Source organism: Leucopleurus acutus (assembly GCF_964270905.1).
Source record: "Leucopleurus acutus genome assembly, chromosome: 19".
NCBI lineage: Eukaryota > Metazoa > Chordata > Mammalia > Artiodactyla > Delphinidae > Leucopleurus > Leucopleurus acutus.
The window spans coordinates 46,229,548-46,249,229 of NC_139161.1; the positions used below are offsets into that span (position 1 = coordinate 46,229,548).

Genomic DNA, 19,682 nt, shown 5'->3' on the forward strand with positions numbered 1-19,682 from the left:
CAGGCTCCGGACGCACAGGCTCAGCAGCCATGGCTCACGGGCCCAGCCGCTCCGCAGCATGTGGGATCCTCCCGGAGCGGGGCACGAACCCGTATCCCCTGCATCGGCAGGCAGACTCCCAACCACTGCGCCACCAGGGAAGCCCTGCAAAGGTTTTTAAAACAGTCTCCCATTTAGTCATGTCGTATCTGACTGCAATCTAATGAAACAAAACACTAGTAAATAGTTTTTATTCTCTACAAGAACAATGGAGGTAATAAAGACTAAGAAAATCCAGTTGCAGTGTTCTCCTTAATTCTGCAATCATGGTGCTTATACTTGATGATCACATCTTTACCCTTTATAATTGTGTGTGTGTGTGTGTGTGTGTGTGTGTGTGTGCAGAGAGAGAGAAAGAGAATTGTTGTATATATAAAATGGATGAGGTTTTTATATTCTTTTTCTTCATGTTCATTTTTTATTTGGAATTAAAGCTAATGTGAGTGTACCAACTCTTATATTAGACATAAAAAATTAAGATGTTGACCAAATATGGCTCCTCCTCCACTTTTAGTGCTGTACACATACTGGGTGCTCCGAACATGTTTGTTCAATTAAGTTCAAACATTTTCAAGGAACTACTACAGGTTTTTTAAAGGATATTTCCCCGAGATTTTTGGTAGAGAACCTAAATATTTTGAAACACCAGTGTAATACAGTAGTTTTTGTGCTTTTAGGACAGTCAGAATGTTTGCACTTCAGGACTTCTTTGGTGGTCCAGTGGTTAAGACTCCATACTTCCACTGCAGGGGACGCAAGCTAAGATCCCGCATGCTGTGTGTCACCCCCCCCCCGCCAAAAAAAGTTTGTATTTGACCCAATTTATAAATTGAATTTTTTTAAAATTTAAGATAAAGCCCCTTTGTCTTCCTAAATTTAAAACTGATCATAATTTGTGGTTTTATTAGAAGGCACCATTAATGAATACTCTTATTGCTCTGTGAAGTGGTCTTCAGACATAGAATTAAGATAATTGCCTACCTGCTAATTTGGAAACTAATCAGTTAATGACAGTGTTGTGGTTTGGTCACATTCAACCTCCATCATCAGGTTTTTTTTGTTTTATTTTTTAAATATTTATTTATTTATCTTTGGCTGCATTGAGTCTTCATTACTGTGCGCAGGCTTTCTCCATTTGCGGCGGGCAGGGGCTACTCTTCATTGCGGTGGCTTCTCGTTGCAGAGCATGGGCTCTAGGCGTGCGGGCTTCAGTAGTTGTGGCACGTGGGCTCAGTAGCTGCGGCTCGCGGGCTCTAGAGCACAGGCTCAGTAGTTGTGGCGCACAGGCTTAGTTGCTCCGCAGCATGTGGGGTCTTCCCGGAGCAGGGATCAAACCTGTGTCCCCTGCATTGGCAGGTGGATTCTTAACCGCTGCACCACGAGGGAAGCCCCCATCATCAGTTTTTAACAGCTATATTTCCTTAGGTCACTTGCAGGCTAGAATATTTTGTGGCAAGAACTGAAGTGTTTTGTAATATGTGTACTAAGCAAAATACATTCCATTAAAATAATGCTGAGTGAAAAAAAGCTAGTCTCAAAATGATTCCATTTATTTAACATGTTACGTTCTTGAAGTAACATAATTATAGAGATACAGAACAGATTAGTGGTTGCCAGTGATTAAGGTTGGGAGCGGGGAGGGGAGGAGAGGTGGGTATGGCTATAAAAGGGTAGCACTAAGGAATATTGTGGTGATGTTACAGTTAAGTATCTTGATTGTGGTGACAGTTACACGAAACATGTCATAAAATAGCATAGAGCTATACACATACACAAATTTTGCATGTAAAACTGGTGAAATCTGAATAAACTTTGTGGTTTATACCAAAGTCTATTTCCTGGTGTTGGTATTTTACTCCAGTTATGCAAGATGCTCACATTGGGGGTGTGCTGGGTGAAGGACCTTCTTGTACATTTCTTTGCAACTTCCAGTGAGTGTATAATTATTTCAAAATAAAGTTTAAAAAAATATACTTCTTTAACAAGAACTCCCACCCCAAACAGGGCAGTTATTAAAGGAGGATGTCCATTCATTTGGTCATTCCTTGCTATCAGCTCCCATCATCCAATGATTATTATAGCAGCACAGCAGAGGACTCTCTCAAAAAGAAGAGTTCTTTCTAATCTCATGCTTTGGGGCAATGTATTTTCATTTATAGTTGCTTGTAAAACCACTCTTAGTTCTAGAAAACCCATTTCTAGCTCTGCCATAGCTCCCATGGCTAGTAAAGGATTCAAATGTTTGCATCCTCTATTTTCCTGTGTTTTGGTGTACTAAGTATGAAACGTTAAGGAATCTTAACACACAAAAGAAAACATGTACAGCCTTTTAAATATTCAACAGGATAGACTCTTCTATTTCAGTAGATGCAAATTGAATCATATTGTCCATCTTCAAGTAAGCCAATCTTATGTTTATTAAACACACTGATAAATATACTATAAAGTGGAACATAGTGTACATGCTTTTCTGGTGAACACTTTGGTTTAACTGTAATACTCCAAGGGAAAAAAACTTATAACTACTGTTTTCACATAACTTAATTTTAATTTGTTTAAATATAAACATTTCTTCAGCCCCAAATGTTCTTAAATATGAGCATAGTAATAATAATGGTAGTAATGATAGCTAACCTTTACTGAGCACTTGCATAAGCCAGATACTTGCCAAGTACTTTTTACATGTTATCTCATTTAATCCTCAAAACAACCTTGTGAGATAGGTACTATTATATAGATGAGTAACATATCTGAAATAATACAGCTAGTAAGAGAGAGGGAATAGTTTGAAAGTCAGTCAGATTCCTGAGCCTACACTTTTGACCGTCATTCTGTACTTCCCCCTTATGCCATGCAGTACAGGAACTCTAAAGTTAGAGGCTGACATGTTGGCAGTTATTACATATTTTAGTTTTGTTTTATTCATAGGGCACATGTATGAAATCTGTTTCTTCTCTTGCTGAGTTCAATAAGGTGAAACCTTCCCTGACTTATGCAGGACAACCTGCTTTTCTCATTTTTATCTTCTCTTGCATATCCTTTTTCATGGAAACCAGACTAAATTAAAAGTTGTCTTAACATTTGTATTGGTATTTTAATTTAAGGATATCTCTTAAAACTTAGAAAGACTTGACCTTTAAAATATAAAATCTTATTGCTCTTGTGTTTAATTTTACCAGTTATTTTGCCTCCAGTATGAATCTAGACTACAGTTTCTTATGTTTGTTATGTAGAAGATAAGGATTAAAATGTCATTTAATACATTTACTGATTTTTATATAGGATCACTATTACTGAAACAAAAGTTTTATTGCTACTATTTTCATTTTTAGTTTTTTGTGTATATGTATTTAAACAGGTTGTTGACATTTTAGCTATCACCACTAATAATCATTGTTAGAGTTCCTTTAGCTAGAAAACTGAGACATGAACTTCAGAAGGAGACAGTCCTCCCTGAGTTTTTCAGCGTAGGTTCAGAGTTACCTCTTCATCCACTGATGCTCTTGGAATTCCAGGGATATAAGTTGGTGGATAGGATCTGTAAAATTACTGTCTCCATATGTTATCAACCCCGTAAGTAATAACAACTGATGTTTCTCAAAGGCCAGACTTCATCCTTCTAAACAGCTATAAGCATGAAAACAAAGTCTCTTGAGATATTTCAAAGTATATATCACTTTACATTGGAAGGCCCTTCCCAGTCTGCCTTTTCTATATTATATAAAAGTCTAAAAAGTCACAGGCTTGTGTTTTGTTTTTTCAAGTTCAGTAGTTCAGGTTGAAGCAACCAGTTTGAAAGTAACAGCCTGTGAACTGTGACTGACTGGAGGAGAGGTGGGAAAAAGTAATAAAAATAAGTGAAAGTTCAGCATTTGGGATTTACTCTTTTAGTTAATCCTGAGGACATTACTGACTCAATGATCAAGAAAAATATATTTAGTATACACTAATTAGAAAGACTGAGACATAAAAATGCATTGGAGGGAATTCACTGGTGGTCCAGTGGTTAGAGCTTGGTGCTTTCACTGCTGGGGCCTGGGCTTGATCCCTGCTAGGGGAACGAAAATCCCACAAGCCGTGAAAAAACAAACAAACAAAATGCATTAGAATTTCATGAGATATACTTACTAGAATATTTAATATTTTCATGTTTAAAATTTATATTCTAATGCATGAAAAATGTGTCATATTACGTAACAGGGACATTTGAATTAAATGAGTAATACATGTAATACACAAGTAATAAACTTAGCATAATAGCACCTGCTCTATAGATGTTAGCTACTATTATTATTCTTGTTATCAACATCTCTTCCTCCAGTTGGAGTCAATTTACTATAACCTAAAGTAAACTTAGTCTCTGCCTGTACACTTCTTTTAATTTATTAAGTAAGTGTTATGTTATTATTGTCTGGCCTTTGTGTATTAACTTTATTCATCTGCATGGTCATAGAAAACTAGAAATAGGTTTATTTTGTTCTGTTTGTTGCCATGGAAAACAAAGGATGCACCAGTTGATACTGCGTAGCTGGAAACAGCAAATGTCAATAGGCTAGAGAACTATAATTCATTAGTAGTCTTTGTTTTAAGATATAATTTACACACCATAAAATGCACCCCTTTAGTGTGTACATTTCATTGTTGGTTAGTATATTTACAAGGCCTTATACTTTTAAGGGAACAGTTTTTCCTAAGTGTTCTAATAATATTTCTTTTCTTAGCTGCAAGTCTTTATTTTCGCCCATGTGGTTACTACTTTCTGTACTCTTCTTGTCTTCTCTGAAATTCCTTTTGATTGAGGTCTAATGTCATATCTCTTTTGGGAAGGCTTTCTTTTTTTTTTTTTTTCAGTACGCGGGCCTCTCACTGTTGTGGCCTCTGCCGTTGCGGAGCGCAGGCTCAGCGGCCATGGCTCACGGGCCCAGTCGCTCCGCGGCATGTGGGATCTTCCCGGACCGGGGCACGAACCTGTGTCCCCTGCATTGGCAGGCGGACTCTCAACCACTGCGCCACCAGGGAAGCCCGGGAAGGCTTTCTTTTTTTTTTTTTTTTTTTTTTTTGCGGTACGCGGGCGCCTCACCGTTGTGGCCTCTCCCGCCGCAGAGCACAGGCTCCGGACGCGCAGGCTCAGCGGCCACGGCCCACAGGCCCAGCCGCTCCGCAGTATGTGGGATCTGCCCGGACCAGGGCACGAACCCGCGTTCCCTGCATCGGCAGGCGGACTCTCAACCACTGCGCCACCAGGGAAGCCCCCGGGAAGGCTTTCTTGATTCCTTATACATTTAGTCTCCTGCTCTGTTCTCCTGCAGCCCTTTTTTTAATCCCTTTGTTATATTGCCTATCACATTTATATTGTGATTATCTCTTTTAGTTATCTGTCTTCCCTTTCAGACCATTTATCTCTCAAGCACAGAGACTGTTCTTGTTTTTCTGCTGTCTTCAGGAGCTAGAACAATGCCTGTTATGGTAGGCTTTTCAGTACATATTTATTGAATGATAATAATGACAGATAGCCCTGGCTGTCGCTGAGCCTTCAGCATGTACTAAGAGTTTGATATACTATATTCAGTGGTGAATATTAAAATGATGTGCTTTTTGTTGCTGGGAATCATACCATTTTAATATTGGAAGGGACCAATTTTCCCCCACTCAACACGCGCACATTCACATATGTACACAAGGCAAATTGAAATCCATAGAAGTTGAACAACTTAGTGGTGAAGCTGGGACTGAAAACCCATGTTACCTCATCTTGTCCTGTACCATTTTATTTTCTCTTACACCCTGATGATTTATAATGAAGATTCATTCGTTTCCTAAAGTTTAGGGTGAAGACCTTGAAAATGTTAATTTAATTCATAATATTGTCTTTCTGGTTTTTTTTTTTTTTTTTTATATCTTTCTGTTTTTAACCGTAAGTAAGGGACTAGTTGCCAACCAGAATACTGGAAAAGAAGTTTTAAATTGCTTGAAACAGTGACAGCATTTTCCTGTTTTATAGACCTCCGTGAGTGAAAGCCTTCAGAGAGAAGCTGCTAAGAAGCAAGCAATGAAACAGGTAAGGTAGAAGGGTGAATTAAATGCATCTGGTGAAGTAAGTAGTTCAGCTCACATTTTAAAGTATCAGTTTTGGTATTAGGTACCTGAGACTAAAGAGAGTAAGGGTGTATAAGGAAAAATTTTATCTTGACACTTGTTTTCTGAAAATGTGTAAGATGTTTCTTGATTTACGTAGATTTCAGGTTTCTTGTATAAATTTTAAAGGAGAAAAACACAGTGAAGAATTAGCTCCTTATTGCTGTGTTGTAGATTAAACCCATTTCTGCTTTCATATGACTTAGTCTGACGATGGATTACATGGTTTAATAATTTCTGCTAATGAGCTTACTTGCTAAAAAAAAAAACAAAGGATACAACCAAAATGATTTTGCAGTTTTATAATTATTTCAAACTCATCTAGCAAGGAAGGGGAATGTCAGGTGATTTTCGGTAGACTTGCCAGCACCTTATATTTATGTATACTGTATAGTATTTCCAAGTACTTTTATACATACATTATCTTTTTAAAATTCTCACAAACCTGCCCATGGTCCTGATAAAGAAGTTTGAAACTTCAAAAGGATGTTTACCCCTCATGATCACACAGCTCATTACAGGACTAGGCCTGGAGTTTTAGTAATTTTTCTACTACTGTACCAGTGTATTTTAGATTTAGCTGCAGTAGAAAATAATGAAATTAAACAGTGGCAGAGTACCTTTCTTTTCAATTTTAATTCCTTTTCCTCCACATTTTCTTTAATTTTGGGCACCTGTTTTTCCCTTGTGTATCTAGAATCCTGCTTAAGGATAAATTTGTTAAGCACTTTCTATGAGCCAGACATTATGGTAACTCCTTTCTAAGAGTTACCTTTAATTCTTACAGCAGTCCTATTTTAGGATAATTGCTCTTACAGTCTCTATTTTGTAGTTGAGGAAATGAAGGCAAAAAATATTTATGTGACTTTCATGAGATCTCATAAGTTAGTAAATGGTTAAGTTGTGTTCAAACCCAGGCAGTGAAATTGCAGAGCCCAAGCTTTTAGCCTCTGTGTTTTACTGCCTCCTTGGGGAATGGGCACAGAATTATGTATTTAGTTACTTTAAGATAATATCTTAGTGTCATATGAGATATAACATGTAACTTAGCCTCAAAATGATTTAATACACACATAACATTAAAAACTTTGATTCTTTAGCTTAAGTGCTGGAGTGCTTTGAATTAGAATTTTAGAGCTCAGTAGAATTTTAGAAAGACCATCAAGTTCAGTTTCTTCACTATGTGGATGAGAGAATTAGTTCTAGAGAGTCTGGTGACTTCACCAAGTCATGTAGGTATCTTGTTTTCTAGTGTTCTTTTCACATTTTTTGCTGCCTTTTTTTTTTTTTTTTTTACGGTATGCAGGCCTCTCACTGTTGTGGCCTCTCCCGTTGCGGAGCACAGGCTCAGCAGCCATGGCTCACGGGCCCAGCCGCTCCACGGCATGTGGGATCCTCCTAGACCAAGGCATGAACCCGTGTCCCCTGCATCGGCAGGCGGACTCTCAACCACTGCGCCATCAGGGAAGCCCTGCCTTTTTTTTTTTTTAAATTAATTAATTAATTTGATAGACCCGGCTCCTTAGTTGCAACATGCATGTGGGATCTAGCTCCCTGACCAGGGATCGAACCAGGGCCACCCCCCAAACTGGGAGCGTGGAGTCCCAACCACGGTGCCAACAGGGAAGTCCCTGTGTTTCCTTTTCTTATTCACTTAAAGCATAAGTCCCAAATCTGACTTTATTCTTAACTCTGGCTTGTTCAAATCCACTTTTTTGATATTGGGACTTTTTCATAATTTGCCTGGAAATTGGGGATGCTGCTACAGCTCTTCTGCCTCTCACCTGCCTGCTGCTGCTATACTACCTTTCACCTTATTTTCCCCACTTGAATGATTCAACTCTTCTGCTTTAATCTCAAACTAACTTTTATCATGAAGAATACCACCTTGATTGTATTTACTAAATGTAAGAGAAAATACTCTTAGAAATGGGGTACTTTATCTGTTAGACCTTTCTTCTTTCCTTTTTTAAATTTTTAATTTATTTTTTATTTATTTATTTTCGGCTGCGTTGAGTCTCCGCTGCTGTGCACAGGCTTTCTCCAGCTGTGGCGAGCGGGGACACCCCCCACTGCAATGCGCAGGCCTCTCTCTGCAGTGGCCTCTCCCGTCGCGGAGCACAGGCTGCAGGTGCGCAGGCCTCAGTAGCCATGGCGCACCTCAGTAGCAGTTGTGGCGCACAGGCTCAGTAGTTGTGGCACGTGGGCTTAGTTGCTCCACAGCATGTGGGATCCTCCTGGACCAGGGCTCGAACCCATGTCCCCTGCATCAGCAGGTGGACTCCCAACCACTGTGCCACCAGGGAAGTCCTTTTCTTTTCTTTTCTTTTCTTTTTTTCTTTTGTTTTCTTTTCTCCCCTTCCCTTCTCTCCCCTCTTCTCCTCTCCCATCAGTTTTTTTATCTGGCCATCAGGTGCACAGAACTGATGTTGTCAACATTATTATCTTATTCCCTATTTCACTGGAAAAACTTTTAATATGTCATCATTAAAATAATATTTCCTGTAGGTTTTTGGTAGATATCTGTTTTCAAGCTAAGGAAGTTCTTTTCTGGTCTTGGTTTGAGGTTTTGTTTGTTGTTGTGTTTTATTTTTTGAAAGTCATGCATGAACTATATTCATACCAGTAAAGATCAATTTAACTTTAGAAAATCAGTAATGATCACTTCACATAAATGATATAAACACAATATAGGTATAGAGTATTCTTCTTTTTATGTTCCATTGCATTTGGTTTACTAAAATTTCATTAAGGATTTTTGTTTTAAGTGTTAAGGAGTTTTTCTTTTTTTTATCATCAGTGAGATTGGCCTGTGATTTTCCTTTTCTTTCACTGTAATTATCCAGATTGAAAAAAATATAAAAGTCTGACAGTCCCAAGATTTAGTGGGTTAAGTTTGTTTCTCATTCATTACTTTCTGTCCTGACAAATTAGTGTTTTCTTCATTCTGCTTTCTTTGGGTTTATTTTGTTATTTTTCTTACTTTTTGAGATGAGTGCATAGCTGTTTTCAAAAGCCCTTTCTCTTTTCTAATGTGTTTAAAGCTATACATTTTCCTCTAAGCACTGCTATAGCTGTGCTTATCTCACAAGTTTTTGGTAAGTAGTACTTTTTATTCAGTTCAAAATATTTTATAATTTCTGTTATGATTTCTTCTTTGATCTGTGGGTTATTTAGAACTTAATTTTTAAACATATAGGGGTTTTTTGTTTCCTTTTTGTTACTGATTTTTAACATGATTTAACAAGATGATGCATTGTATTGTTTCATGTCTTTAAAAAATGTGTTGAGATTAACTGTGTGGTCCAGTAGTTTTTAATAAATATTCCTTTGATGCTTGAAAAAATATTCTAAATGGTGTTTTTTGGCCAGTTGTGTGAATCCATATATATTCATACTAATTTTTTTGGTCTCTTAATTACTGAGAGGCATATGTTAAAATCCCCTATTATAGTTTTGGACTTGTCTGTTTTTCCTTAGATTTCTGTTCAGTTTTTACTTTATATATTTTGGGACTTAAGTTAATTGACAATACCCTGTATCTACACACATGCCCTCTTGCCACTCTCCCAGTATATAAAAAAGTAAGTTATCAATTTAAAACAATTTAGTGTCCTGTTTCCCTTGCTTTTTGTTGGTGTGATGGTGATGATTTCTTGGATTCCATGTTTTCCTCCTCTGAGTTTTCCAGGTTGGTTTTGGGCAAGGAGCAGCAGTGCTAATTCACCATGTAGGCAGGAGAATTATTGTTTTTCTGAGGTTAAAGTAAATGTTGAAATGTTTTTAAAAATTATTATTTTTTAATATCTTAAGCAATATTCCAGAAAAAAAGTTTTTAATTTGGCATGTACATCATTCCAGTCTAATTGTTGACACGTAAAAACCTGAGAATATCAGGTCAGTTCTTTGAATAATTTATACTATCCACCCTATCACTTAAAAGAATCACTTTTATGTTCCACATTGCATTAGGCAATGTACCAATTAAAGAAAAAGTTAAAATGTGTACTTTCTGTACCTCAGGAACTTACAAGTTGGGACAAGAGGCTAAGATTTGTGAAATAATTAGAAAATAATAACATCAGGAGTATTCTTAGGAACTGTATATTGCAGTACAGAATGTGCCATCAGACTTCAAAAGAAAGACCTAATTGGGGGTAAAAGCCCTCAGAGATGGTCTCGTTTAAGAAGTAGGGGGTGAGCTGGCCTGAAACTCTAGATAAGATTTTGATGGCCTGAAAGCAGGAGGAGGAACATTAAAGTATTTCCCCAGAGAGGACCTACAAACAGCCAGAAAACAATTAACAAGTTGGCAATAGGTACATACATATCAGTAATTACTTTAAAGGTAAATGGACCAAATTCTCCAATCAAAAGACATAGAATGGCTGCATGGGTAAAAAAACAAGACTCATCTATGTACTGTATACAAGAGGCTTACCTCAGATGTAGGGACACACACAGACTAAAAGTGAAGGGATGGAAAAAGATATTTCATGCAAATGGAAACTAAAAGAAAGGTGGGGATACCAATATCAGACAAAATATACTTTAAAACAAAGACTTTAATAAAAGACAAAGATGGGTATTACATAATGATATAGGGATCAGTCCAACAAAAGATATAACACTTGTAAATTTTTGTGCACCCAACATAGGAGCACCTAAATATATAAAGCAAATATTAACAGACCTAAAGGGAGAAATTGACAGCAATACAATAATAGCAGGGGACTTTAATACCCCACTTATATCAATGGGTAGATCATCCAGACAGAAAATCAATAAGGAAACATTGGCCTTAAATGACACATTACACCAGGTGGACTTAATAGATAGGTACAGAATATTCCATCCAAAAGCAACAGAATACATTCTTCCCAAGTGCTCATGGACCGTTCTCTAGGATAGAACATATGCTAGGCCACAACACAAGTCTTAATCAATTTAAAAAGATTGAAATCATATCAAGCATCATTCCAACCACAGTGGTATGAAATTAGAAATTACAAGGAGAAAGCTGGAAAAATCACAAATATGTGGAGATTAAACAACATGCTACTGAGCAACCAATAGGGCAATGAAGATATCAAAGGAGAAATAAAAAATACCTTGAGATAAAAGACAGTGGAAATACAGCATACCGAAATCTGTGGAATACAACAAAAACAGTTCTAAGATGGGTGTTTAAAGCAATACAGGCCTGCCTCAAGAAACAAAAATCTGAAATCTAAAAGAACTAGAAAAGAACAAATGAAGCCCAAAGCGGAAGGAAGGCAATAGTAAAAATTAGAGCAGAAATAGGCACTAAGGGACTTCCCTGGTGGTGCAGTGGTTAAGAATCCACCTACCGATGTAGGGGACACGGGTTTGAGCCCTGGTCTGGGAAGATCCCACATGCCACAGAGCAACTGAGCCTGTGCACCACAACTACTGACCCTGTGCTCTAGAGCCCGTGAGCCACAGCTACTGAAGCCCGCGTGCCTAGAGCCCATGCTCTGCAACAAGAGAAGCTACTGCAATGAGAAGCCCACGCACAATGAAGAGTAGCCCCTGCTCACCACAACTAGAGAAAGCCCGTGTGCAGCAATGAAGACCCAACACAGCCAAAAATAAATAAATAATAAAAATGTATTTAAAAAAAAGAAGTAGGCACTAAAAAGACAATAGAAAAGATCAGTGAACTGAAGAGCTGGTTCTTTGAAGAGATAAAATTGACAGACCTTTAGTTAGGCTCACTAAGAAAAAGAGAGGGCTCAAATAAATAAAATCAGAAATGAAAGAGGAGAAATTACAACTGATACCAAAGAAATACAGAGGAGTGTAAGAAAATGAAAAACTATATTCCAACAAATTGGACAACCTAGAAGAACTGGATAAATTCCTAGAAACATACAATCTTCCAAGACTGAATCATGAGAAAATAGAAAATCTGAATAGACTGATTACTAGTAAGGAGTTCAATCAGTAATCAACTCCCAGCAAACAAAAGTCCAGGACCAGGCTTCACTGGTGAATTCTACCAAATATTTAAAGAAGATTTAATACCAATCCTTCTCAAACTCTTTTAGAAAACAGAAGAGGGGGGACTTGTGCAGTGGCAGTATCATAGCCAATGAGGTTTATCCGAGGTGTGATATTGCTAATTGAAAACTTTTCCCCATACCCTTCCATGACGACTTGAAATATAGTCGGCACTGGCAATTTTTGACAGTCTCTGCAGAGACTGCATAATAAAATTTTTAAAAAAAGAAGGAGGGAACTCTTCCAAACTTATTTTTTGTGAGCAGCATTATTCTGATACCAAAACCAGTCAAGGACCCCACAAGAAAAGAAAATTATGGACTAGTATCCCTGATAAACATAGATGCAAAAATCCTCACCAAAATATTAGCAAACCAAATTCAATAATACATTAAAAGGAGCATATGTCATAATCAAGTGGGATTTATTCCAAGGATATCAGGATATTTTAACACCCACAAATCAATCAATGTAATATACCACATTAATAAAATGAAGGACAGAAATCAATGATTATCTCAATAGATGCAGAAAAAGCATTTGTTGAAATGCAGCATTACATTTTTGATGAAAACTCTCAACAAAGTGGATATGCATGGAGCATACCTCAACATAGTAAAGTTCATATATGACAAGCCAACCACTAGCATCATACTTAATGGTGAAAAGCTGAAACCTTTTCCCTTAAAATCAGGAAGAAGACAAGGATGCACACTCTTGCCACTTCTATTCAACATGGTATTGGAAGTCCTAAACATGGCTAGTCCTAGTCCAATACCTAGCCATGGTATTGGAAGTCCTAGCAGTTAGGCAAGAAAAAGAAATAAAAGTCATCCAAATTGGAAAGGAAGAAGTAAAACTATTAATATTTGCAAATGACATGATTTTATATATGGAAAACTATAAAGACTCTGCCAAAAAAAACTGTTAGAATTAATAAATGAGTTCAGTAAAGTTGCAGGATACAAAATGAATATACAGAAATCTGTTGTTTTTATATACTATCAATGAACTATCAAAAATAAAAATTATGAAAACAATCTCATTTACAGTTGCATCAAAGAGAATAAAATTCTAGGAATAAATTTAGCCAAAGAGGTGAAAGACCTGTACATGGCAAACCATAAGACATTGATGAAAGAAATTGAAGAAGACAAAAATAAATGGAAAGATTCCATGCTCATGAATTGGAAGACTTAATTTTGATTAAATGTTCATATTACCCAAAGCAGTGTACAGATTTAGTGCATTCCCTTTCAAAATTCTAAGGGCATTTTTGATAGAAATGGAACAATCCATCCTAAAATTTGTGTGGAACCATGAAGATTTCGACTAGCCAAAACAATCTGGAGAAAGAACAACAAAACAAGAGGTGTCACACTCCCTGATTTCAAACTATATTGCAAAGCTATAGTAATCAAAACAATATGGTATTGGCATAAAAACAGACACATAGGTCATGGGACAGAATAGAGAGCCCATAAATAAACCCATGCATATACAGTCAATCAATTTATGATAAAGGAGGGAAGAATGTACAATGGGGAAAGGACAGTCTCTTCAACACATAGTATTGGGAACACTGGACAGCCACATGTGACAGAATGAAACTGGACCACTAGTGTACAGCATGCACAAGAATTAACTCAAAATGGATTAAAGACTTGAGTGTAAGACCTGAAACCATAAAACTTGCAGAAGAAAACAGGTGGTAAGTTTCTTGATATTGTTCTTGGTGATATTTTTTTGATCTGACTCCAAAGGCAATGAGCACAAAAGCAAAAATAAATGAAACTACGTCAAACTAAAAAGCTCTACACAGCGAAGGAAACCATCAACAGAATAAAAGGCATGCTACTGAACATGAGAAGATGCTTGCTAGTCATATATCTGATAAAGGGTTGATATCCAAAATACATAAAGAACTCATACAGCTCAAAAACAAAAAACAATCCAATTAAAAATGGGCAGATACATGTATAGCTGATAAACTTTGCTGTATAGCAGAAACTAACGCAACGTAAATCAACTATACTCCAATAAAAATTAATTTAAGAAAAAGGAAAAAAAAATGGGCAGAGTATCTAAGTAGACATTTTTCCAGAGAAGACATACAGATGGCCAACAAGCACTTGAAAAGATGTTCAACAGCACTAATCATCAGGGAACTAATAATCAAAACCACAATGAGATATCACATCACACCTGTCAGAATGACTTATGAAAAAGACAGCATATAACAAGTGTTGGCAAAGATGTGGAGAAAAGGGAACCCTCATATACTGTTGGTGGGAATGTAAATTGGTACAGCCAGTATGGAAGATGGTATCGAGCTTCCTCAGAAATTAAAGGTAGAGCTACCATATGATCTAGCAATTCCACCTCTGTGTGTTTATCCAAAGAAAATGAAAATATTAATTCAAAAAGATACATGCACCCGTGTGTTCATTGCAGCATTATTTATAATGGCCAGGATATGGTAACAACCTAAGGGTCCATTGACGGGTGAATGGATAAAATATTCCATGCCACACAAATGGAATATTACTCAGCCATAAAAAAAATAAAAAGAAATCTTGCCATTTGCAACAACATGGATGGACCTTGAGGGTATCGTGCTAAGTGAAATAAGTCAGAGAAAGACAAATACCATATGATTTCACTTATATGTGGAATCTAAAAAACAAAATGATCAAACAAAACAAAACTCATAGAGAAAAGATTTATGGTTGCCAGAGAGGAGGGGGATGGGGGGGTTGGTGAAATCAATGAAGGGGATCAAGAAATACAAAATTCAGGGCTTCCCTGGTGGCGCAGTGGTTGGGAGTCTGCCTGCCAATGCAGAGGACATGGGTTCGAGCCCTGGTCCAGGAAAATCCCACATGCCGTAGAGCAACTAAGCCCATGCACCACAGCTACTGGGCCTGTGCTCTGGAGCCTGCGAGCCACAACTGCTGAGGCCCACGCACCTGGAGCCTGTGCTCCACAACGGGAGAAGCCACTGCAGTGAGAAGCCTGTGTACTGCAGTGGAGAGTGGCCCCTGCTCACTGCAACTAGAGAAAGCCCGCGCAGGAACAAGGACCCAACGCGGCCAAAAATAAATAAAATAAATTTATTTTTAAAAAAAGAAAAAGAAATACAAAATTCAAGTTATAAAGTAAGTCATGGCGATGTAATGTACAGCATGGTGACTGTAGTCAGTAATACTGTATTCAAATTTGAAAATTGCTAGGGAAGTAAATCTTAGAAGTTTTTATCATGAGGGGAAAAATTTTTTTTTTGGTGACTATATGGTGACAGATGGTAACTAGACTTACTGTGGTGATCATTTCACAATGTATACAAATGTCAAATCATAATGTAAGTTATACTTCGATGAAAATAAATAAGTATTTCCTTATAATTATTATTATTATTATTTTTTTTTTGGCTACGTTGGGTCTTCTTCGTTGCTGTGCACGGGCTTTCTCTAGTTGTGGCAAGTGGGGGCTGCTCTTCGTTGCAATACATAGGCTTCTCACTGCGGTGGCTTCTCTTGTTGCGGAGCACAGGCTCTAGGTGTGGGCTTCAATAGTAGCAGCACGCGGGCTCCGTAGTTGTGGCCTGTGAGCCCTAGAGTGTGTGGGCTTCAGTAGTTGAGGCGCGTGGGCTCAGTAGTTGTGGCACGTGGGCTCTAGGGCGTGTAGACTTCAGTAGTTGTGGTGCACAAGCTCTAGAGCGCAGGCTCAGTAGTTGTGGCTCACGGGCTTAGTTGCTCCGTGGCATGTGGGATTTTCCTGGACCAGGGATTGAACCTGTGTCCCCTGCATTGGCAGGTGGATTCTTAACCACTGTGCCAGTAGAGAAGTCCGTATTAACATATTTTTATGAAAAACGTATCAGAGACAAAATTTTTTTTAAACTACTTGTATTTCTGTAGTGAATATACTGCTTATTTTAAATTCTGAAGGTGACATCTCTAAAAGTAAAGTATTTTTCAATTACCAAAAAAAAAAAGTATTTCCTACCATTTGAAACTTGAACATTTTATTTGGTAACACAAGTAAAAATGATATGGAAGTTTAATATGTAATATAGGCATCTCAAAATTAAGGTTAGGTGTTTCTAAGTCATACCCTGGTCCTTTTGTAGATAATTCTGTTTATGGACAAGTGAATAGATAATAATGTTTACTGAACACTTAACTCTCTGTCAGCCTCTATTCTAAGTGCTTTAAGTTTAAAATGTGATTGATACAATTTTTATGATATATTTCTGATTTATGATCCTGTCTCAAAAGGATTACTTAGACTTTTTGTAGTATCTATTAGTTGGCTCATATTTTTGAAACATGTTCAATGTTTTCTTTAAAGACCAAACTGGAAATCCAAAAGGCCCTTGCAGAAGATTCTACTGTATATGAATATGACAGTATTTATGATGAAATGAAGAAAAAAAAGGAAGAAAGTAATCCAAAATTGCTTTTGGGAAAAGACCGAAAGGTTTGTAGCTGAAAATACAGTTTCTTTGACCTTGACCTGCATTTTGTAACTTACTCTTATTTCAACATGAGAATGATCTGAGAAAAAGCTTTTAGATATTTGAAGTGTGAAGAGCCCCTAGTTCCAGATAGTATGGATTTGATTGAGAACCTAGGAAACTATATATTTAGTATCCTAAGAGGAGCAAGAGAATTATCTAACAATTTTATAAATTTTGGATTTTTGCTTTAAAACTTTTACAGATTATTTTTTGAAAGTTTTTCCTAAGGAAGTCTTTGTACTGCTGCTTCTCCTGTTCATGTTTGTGTCTTATAACTTTTTATTGCTTCCTAGCTGGTAACTGAATCATCTGCGTGTAACATGGTCATATTTTCAGTTTGAAAAAACAAGTTAGGGTGTGGAGATTGAATGAAATAAGTTCAAATTTTCTATCACTCTTATTCTTTCACAAAGCACAGACTGGTATTTAAGGATCTTTACATCTTACAGTATCTACAGATAAAGTGGTGCTCTAAAATGATATTAAAGCTGCTATTTTAAATGATTGTATTTCAACTAATGTGAAAAATTAGTCAGAAGCCTTCCTATTCACGTATCTGTTGAAGTAAGACAATACCGTTTTGTAAAAAGGTAGAGAAAAACAGTGGGAAAATGACCTATTTAGCTTGAGATATTTTTAAATGCCATTTTGAATAATTTTTTGTTTTTATACTTAAATTTCTATTGAGAAGAATTTTATTATCTTGCTAGTAAATTTATATTGAATTTTGAGAAGTTGACAGTCCTATTTATTTGCATTTCTATAGTAATAAATTCATGATAAAAATCGAATATTAGCAGTTAATTATCTTTGACTCTTTCCTAAATAATCTTATTTTTTCCCCCTAGCCCAAGTACATTCACAACTTACTAAAAGCAGTTGAGATCAGAAAAAAGGAACAGGAAAAAAGAATGGAAAAGAAAATACAAAGAGAACGAGAAATGGAAAAGGGAGAATTTGATGATAAAGAGGCATTTGTAACATCTGCTTATAAGAAAAAACTGCAAGAGAGAGCTGAAGAGGAAGAAAGAGAAAGGAGGGCTGCTGCACTTGAAGGTGAAATGGAAGAGGGAGAGGAGTAGCAGGAAACAAACAGGAGAGTTCTGCCCTGTGGTTAACCATTTGCTCATCACTGAACTTTTAGATTATAATGTTGTCATAATTTATGTATATGAATGGAGGGTACAAGATATATGATGTTATGTATATTATAAAACAGGAGATTTTAACTAAAAACACAGTTGCACTCTTAGTAACTATTACTTCTACTGAACTTTTCAATTACATCTCACTTTGCTGCTTAAAACTATGATTATCACAAGTCATTGCCTTAGAAAATGATTTCAAATGTAAAAACATTGATTACAAGGCATGGAAAGCATGACATTTGTCAAAAGCAGTATAAACTGAGATTTAAATCCTAGTTATATTTCCTGGGATGAGAAAACTAGAGTAACATCACCCAAGGAGCATTAACTGGGCATTTACAAAAAGAATAACATTAATTCAAGAAAGAACAAAGATGTGCAGAGGCCAAAGAATACCTTAGTGCTTTACTTCATTGCTTCCTACTCGTGGTCGTTTCTCAAGGTCTAAGTAAAATGTGTACTTACAAATAGCTTAATTGGCAAGTGCTTATCAACTTTAAGTGGAAGAAAACCAAATGTATATGACTTGGTCTAAGCATGTACTATGTGTTCATCTAGAGCACCACTTCATACACTGTGTTACATACTCTATGCCTGTGAAACTGAACTGCATTTTGCCTTTTTGAATATATTATTCTCACTTTTGCTTTCATTCTCTTAGCACGTTTGGATGTAACCAAGCAGAGCGATCTCAGTGGATTTTATAGGCACCTATTAAATCAAGCAGTTGGTGAAGAGGAAGTACCTACATGCAGCTTTCGTGAAGTCAGGTGAGATGTGGCATATGGAATATTTAGAAGAAAGATACTGTTCATGATTTTTGATTGTGGGATCCTTTTAACTCTCTGGAAGTAGAGGATTGCAGTATTGCATATTGTGTTGTTAGCCAAACCTGACCTAATTGAATGAATAACTAGGGATTTACAGTTTTTTAATTAAAAAACTTTTAGTTCAAGTTTATTTTTATTTTACAGTAATTCTACACGCATGTTCAGATAGTATATAAAAAGAGAAGTGTATATATATATTTTTTAACATCTTTATTGGAGTATAATTGCTTTACAATGGTGTGTTAGTTTCTGCTTTATAACAAAGTGAATCAGCTATACATATACATATATCCCCACATCTCCTCCCAAAAAGAGAAGTATATTTTTTTCATAAATAGCACCTAGCCTCCATAAAACATAAGATTCACATAATCAAGGGCTTAGAAATACATTATCCAATATGTAGCCACTAGTTACATGTAGCTGTTTAAATTTAAATTATATTAAATCTAAAATTTTGGTCACAACAGTCACATTTCAAGTATTCCGTTGCCACATTTGGCTAGTGGCTACCATATTGGACAGCACAGATATATGGACATTACTATGTAGACATTTTTTTTTTTCTGGCCTTGCTGCACAGCCTGTGGTATCTTAGTTCCCGAACCAGGGATTGAACCTGGGCCCCGGCAGTGAAAATGCTGAGTCCTAACCACTGGACCATCAGGGAATTTCCCATTTTTGTAGACATTTCTATTAATACTGGTCTAGAAAGTAAGGATTGGAGGATTTTTGAATAAAATTATAAAATATTATGGGGATGGTGAAATGATTATGGTGTAAGTTTATAGCTGAAGGTAAAATTCGTCTTAAACTTGTGTCTAAGGAAATCATTTTTTGGAATAGAAACGTTCAGATAAGAGGGTCTGAGTCTTTGTTGCTAGGGAAAGAGGAGATGCAGGAGAATGGAATTAAGGATGAAGAGAAGGGATTACACCCCAACTACGAGGTTTTGATTGTAAAATTGATGAGAATTATGAGTCT

General features: G+C 36.7%; 1 protein-coding gene across 1 annotated transcript in view; it reads left to right on the forward strand.

Annotated features, from left to right (window-relative positions):
- NSRP1 (nuclear speckle splicing regulatory protein 1) overlaps window positions 1-19,682 on the forward strand; it is a 67,044-nt gene that overhangs the window by 44,840 nt on the left and 2,522 nt on the right. Inside the window, exons 3-6 of the mRNA XM_082861213.1 lie at window positions 6,041-6,097; window positions 16,552-16,680; window positions 17,569-17,776; window positions 18,530-18,638. Of these exons, the coding sequence (XP_082717339.1) occupies window positions 6,041-6,097; window positions 16,552-16,680; window positions 17,569-17,776; window positions 18,530-18,638 (503 nt within the window). The remainder of the gene's footprint in view (window positions 1-6,040; window positions 6,098-16,551; window positions 16,681-17,568; window positions 17,777-18,529; window positions 18,639-19,682) is intronic.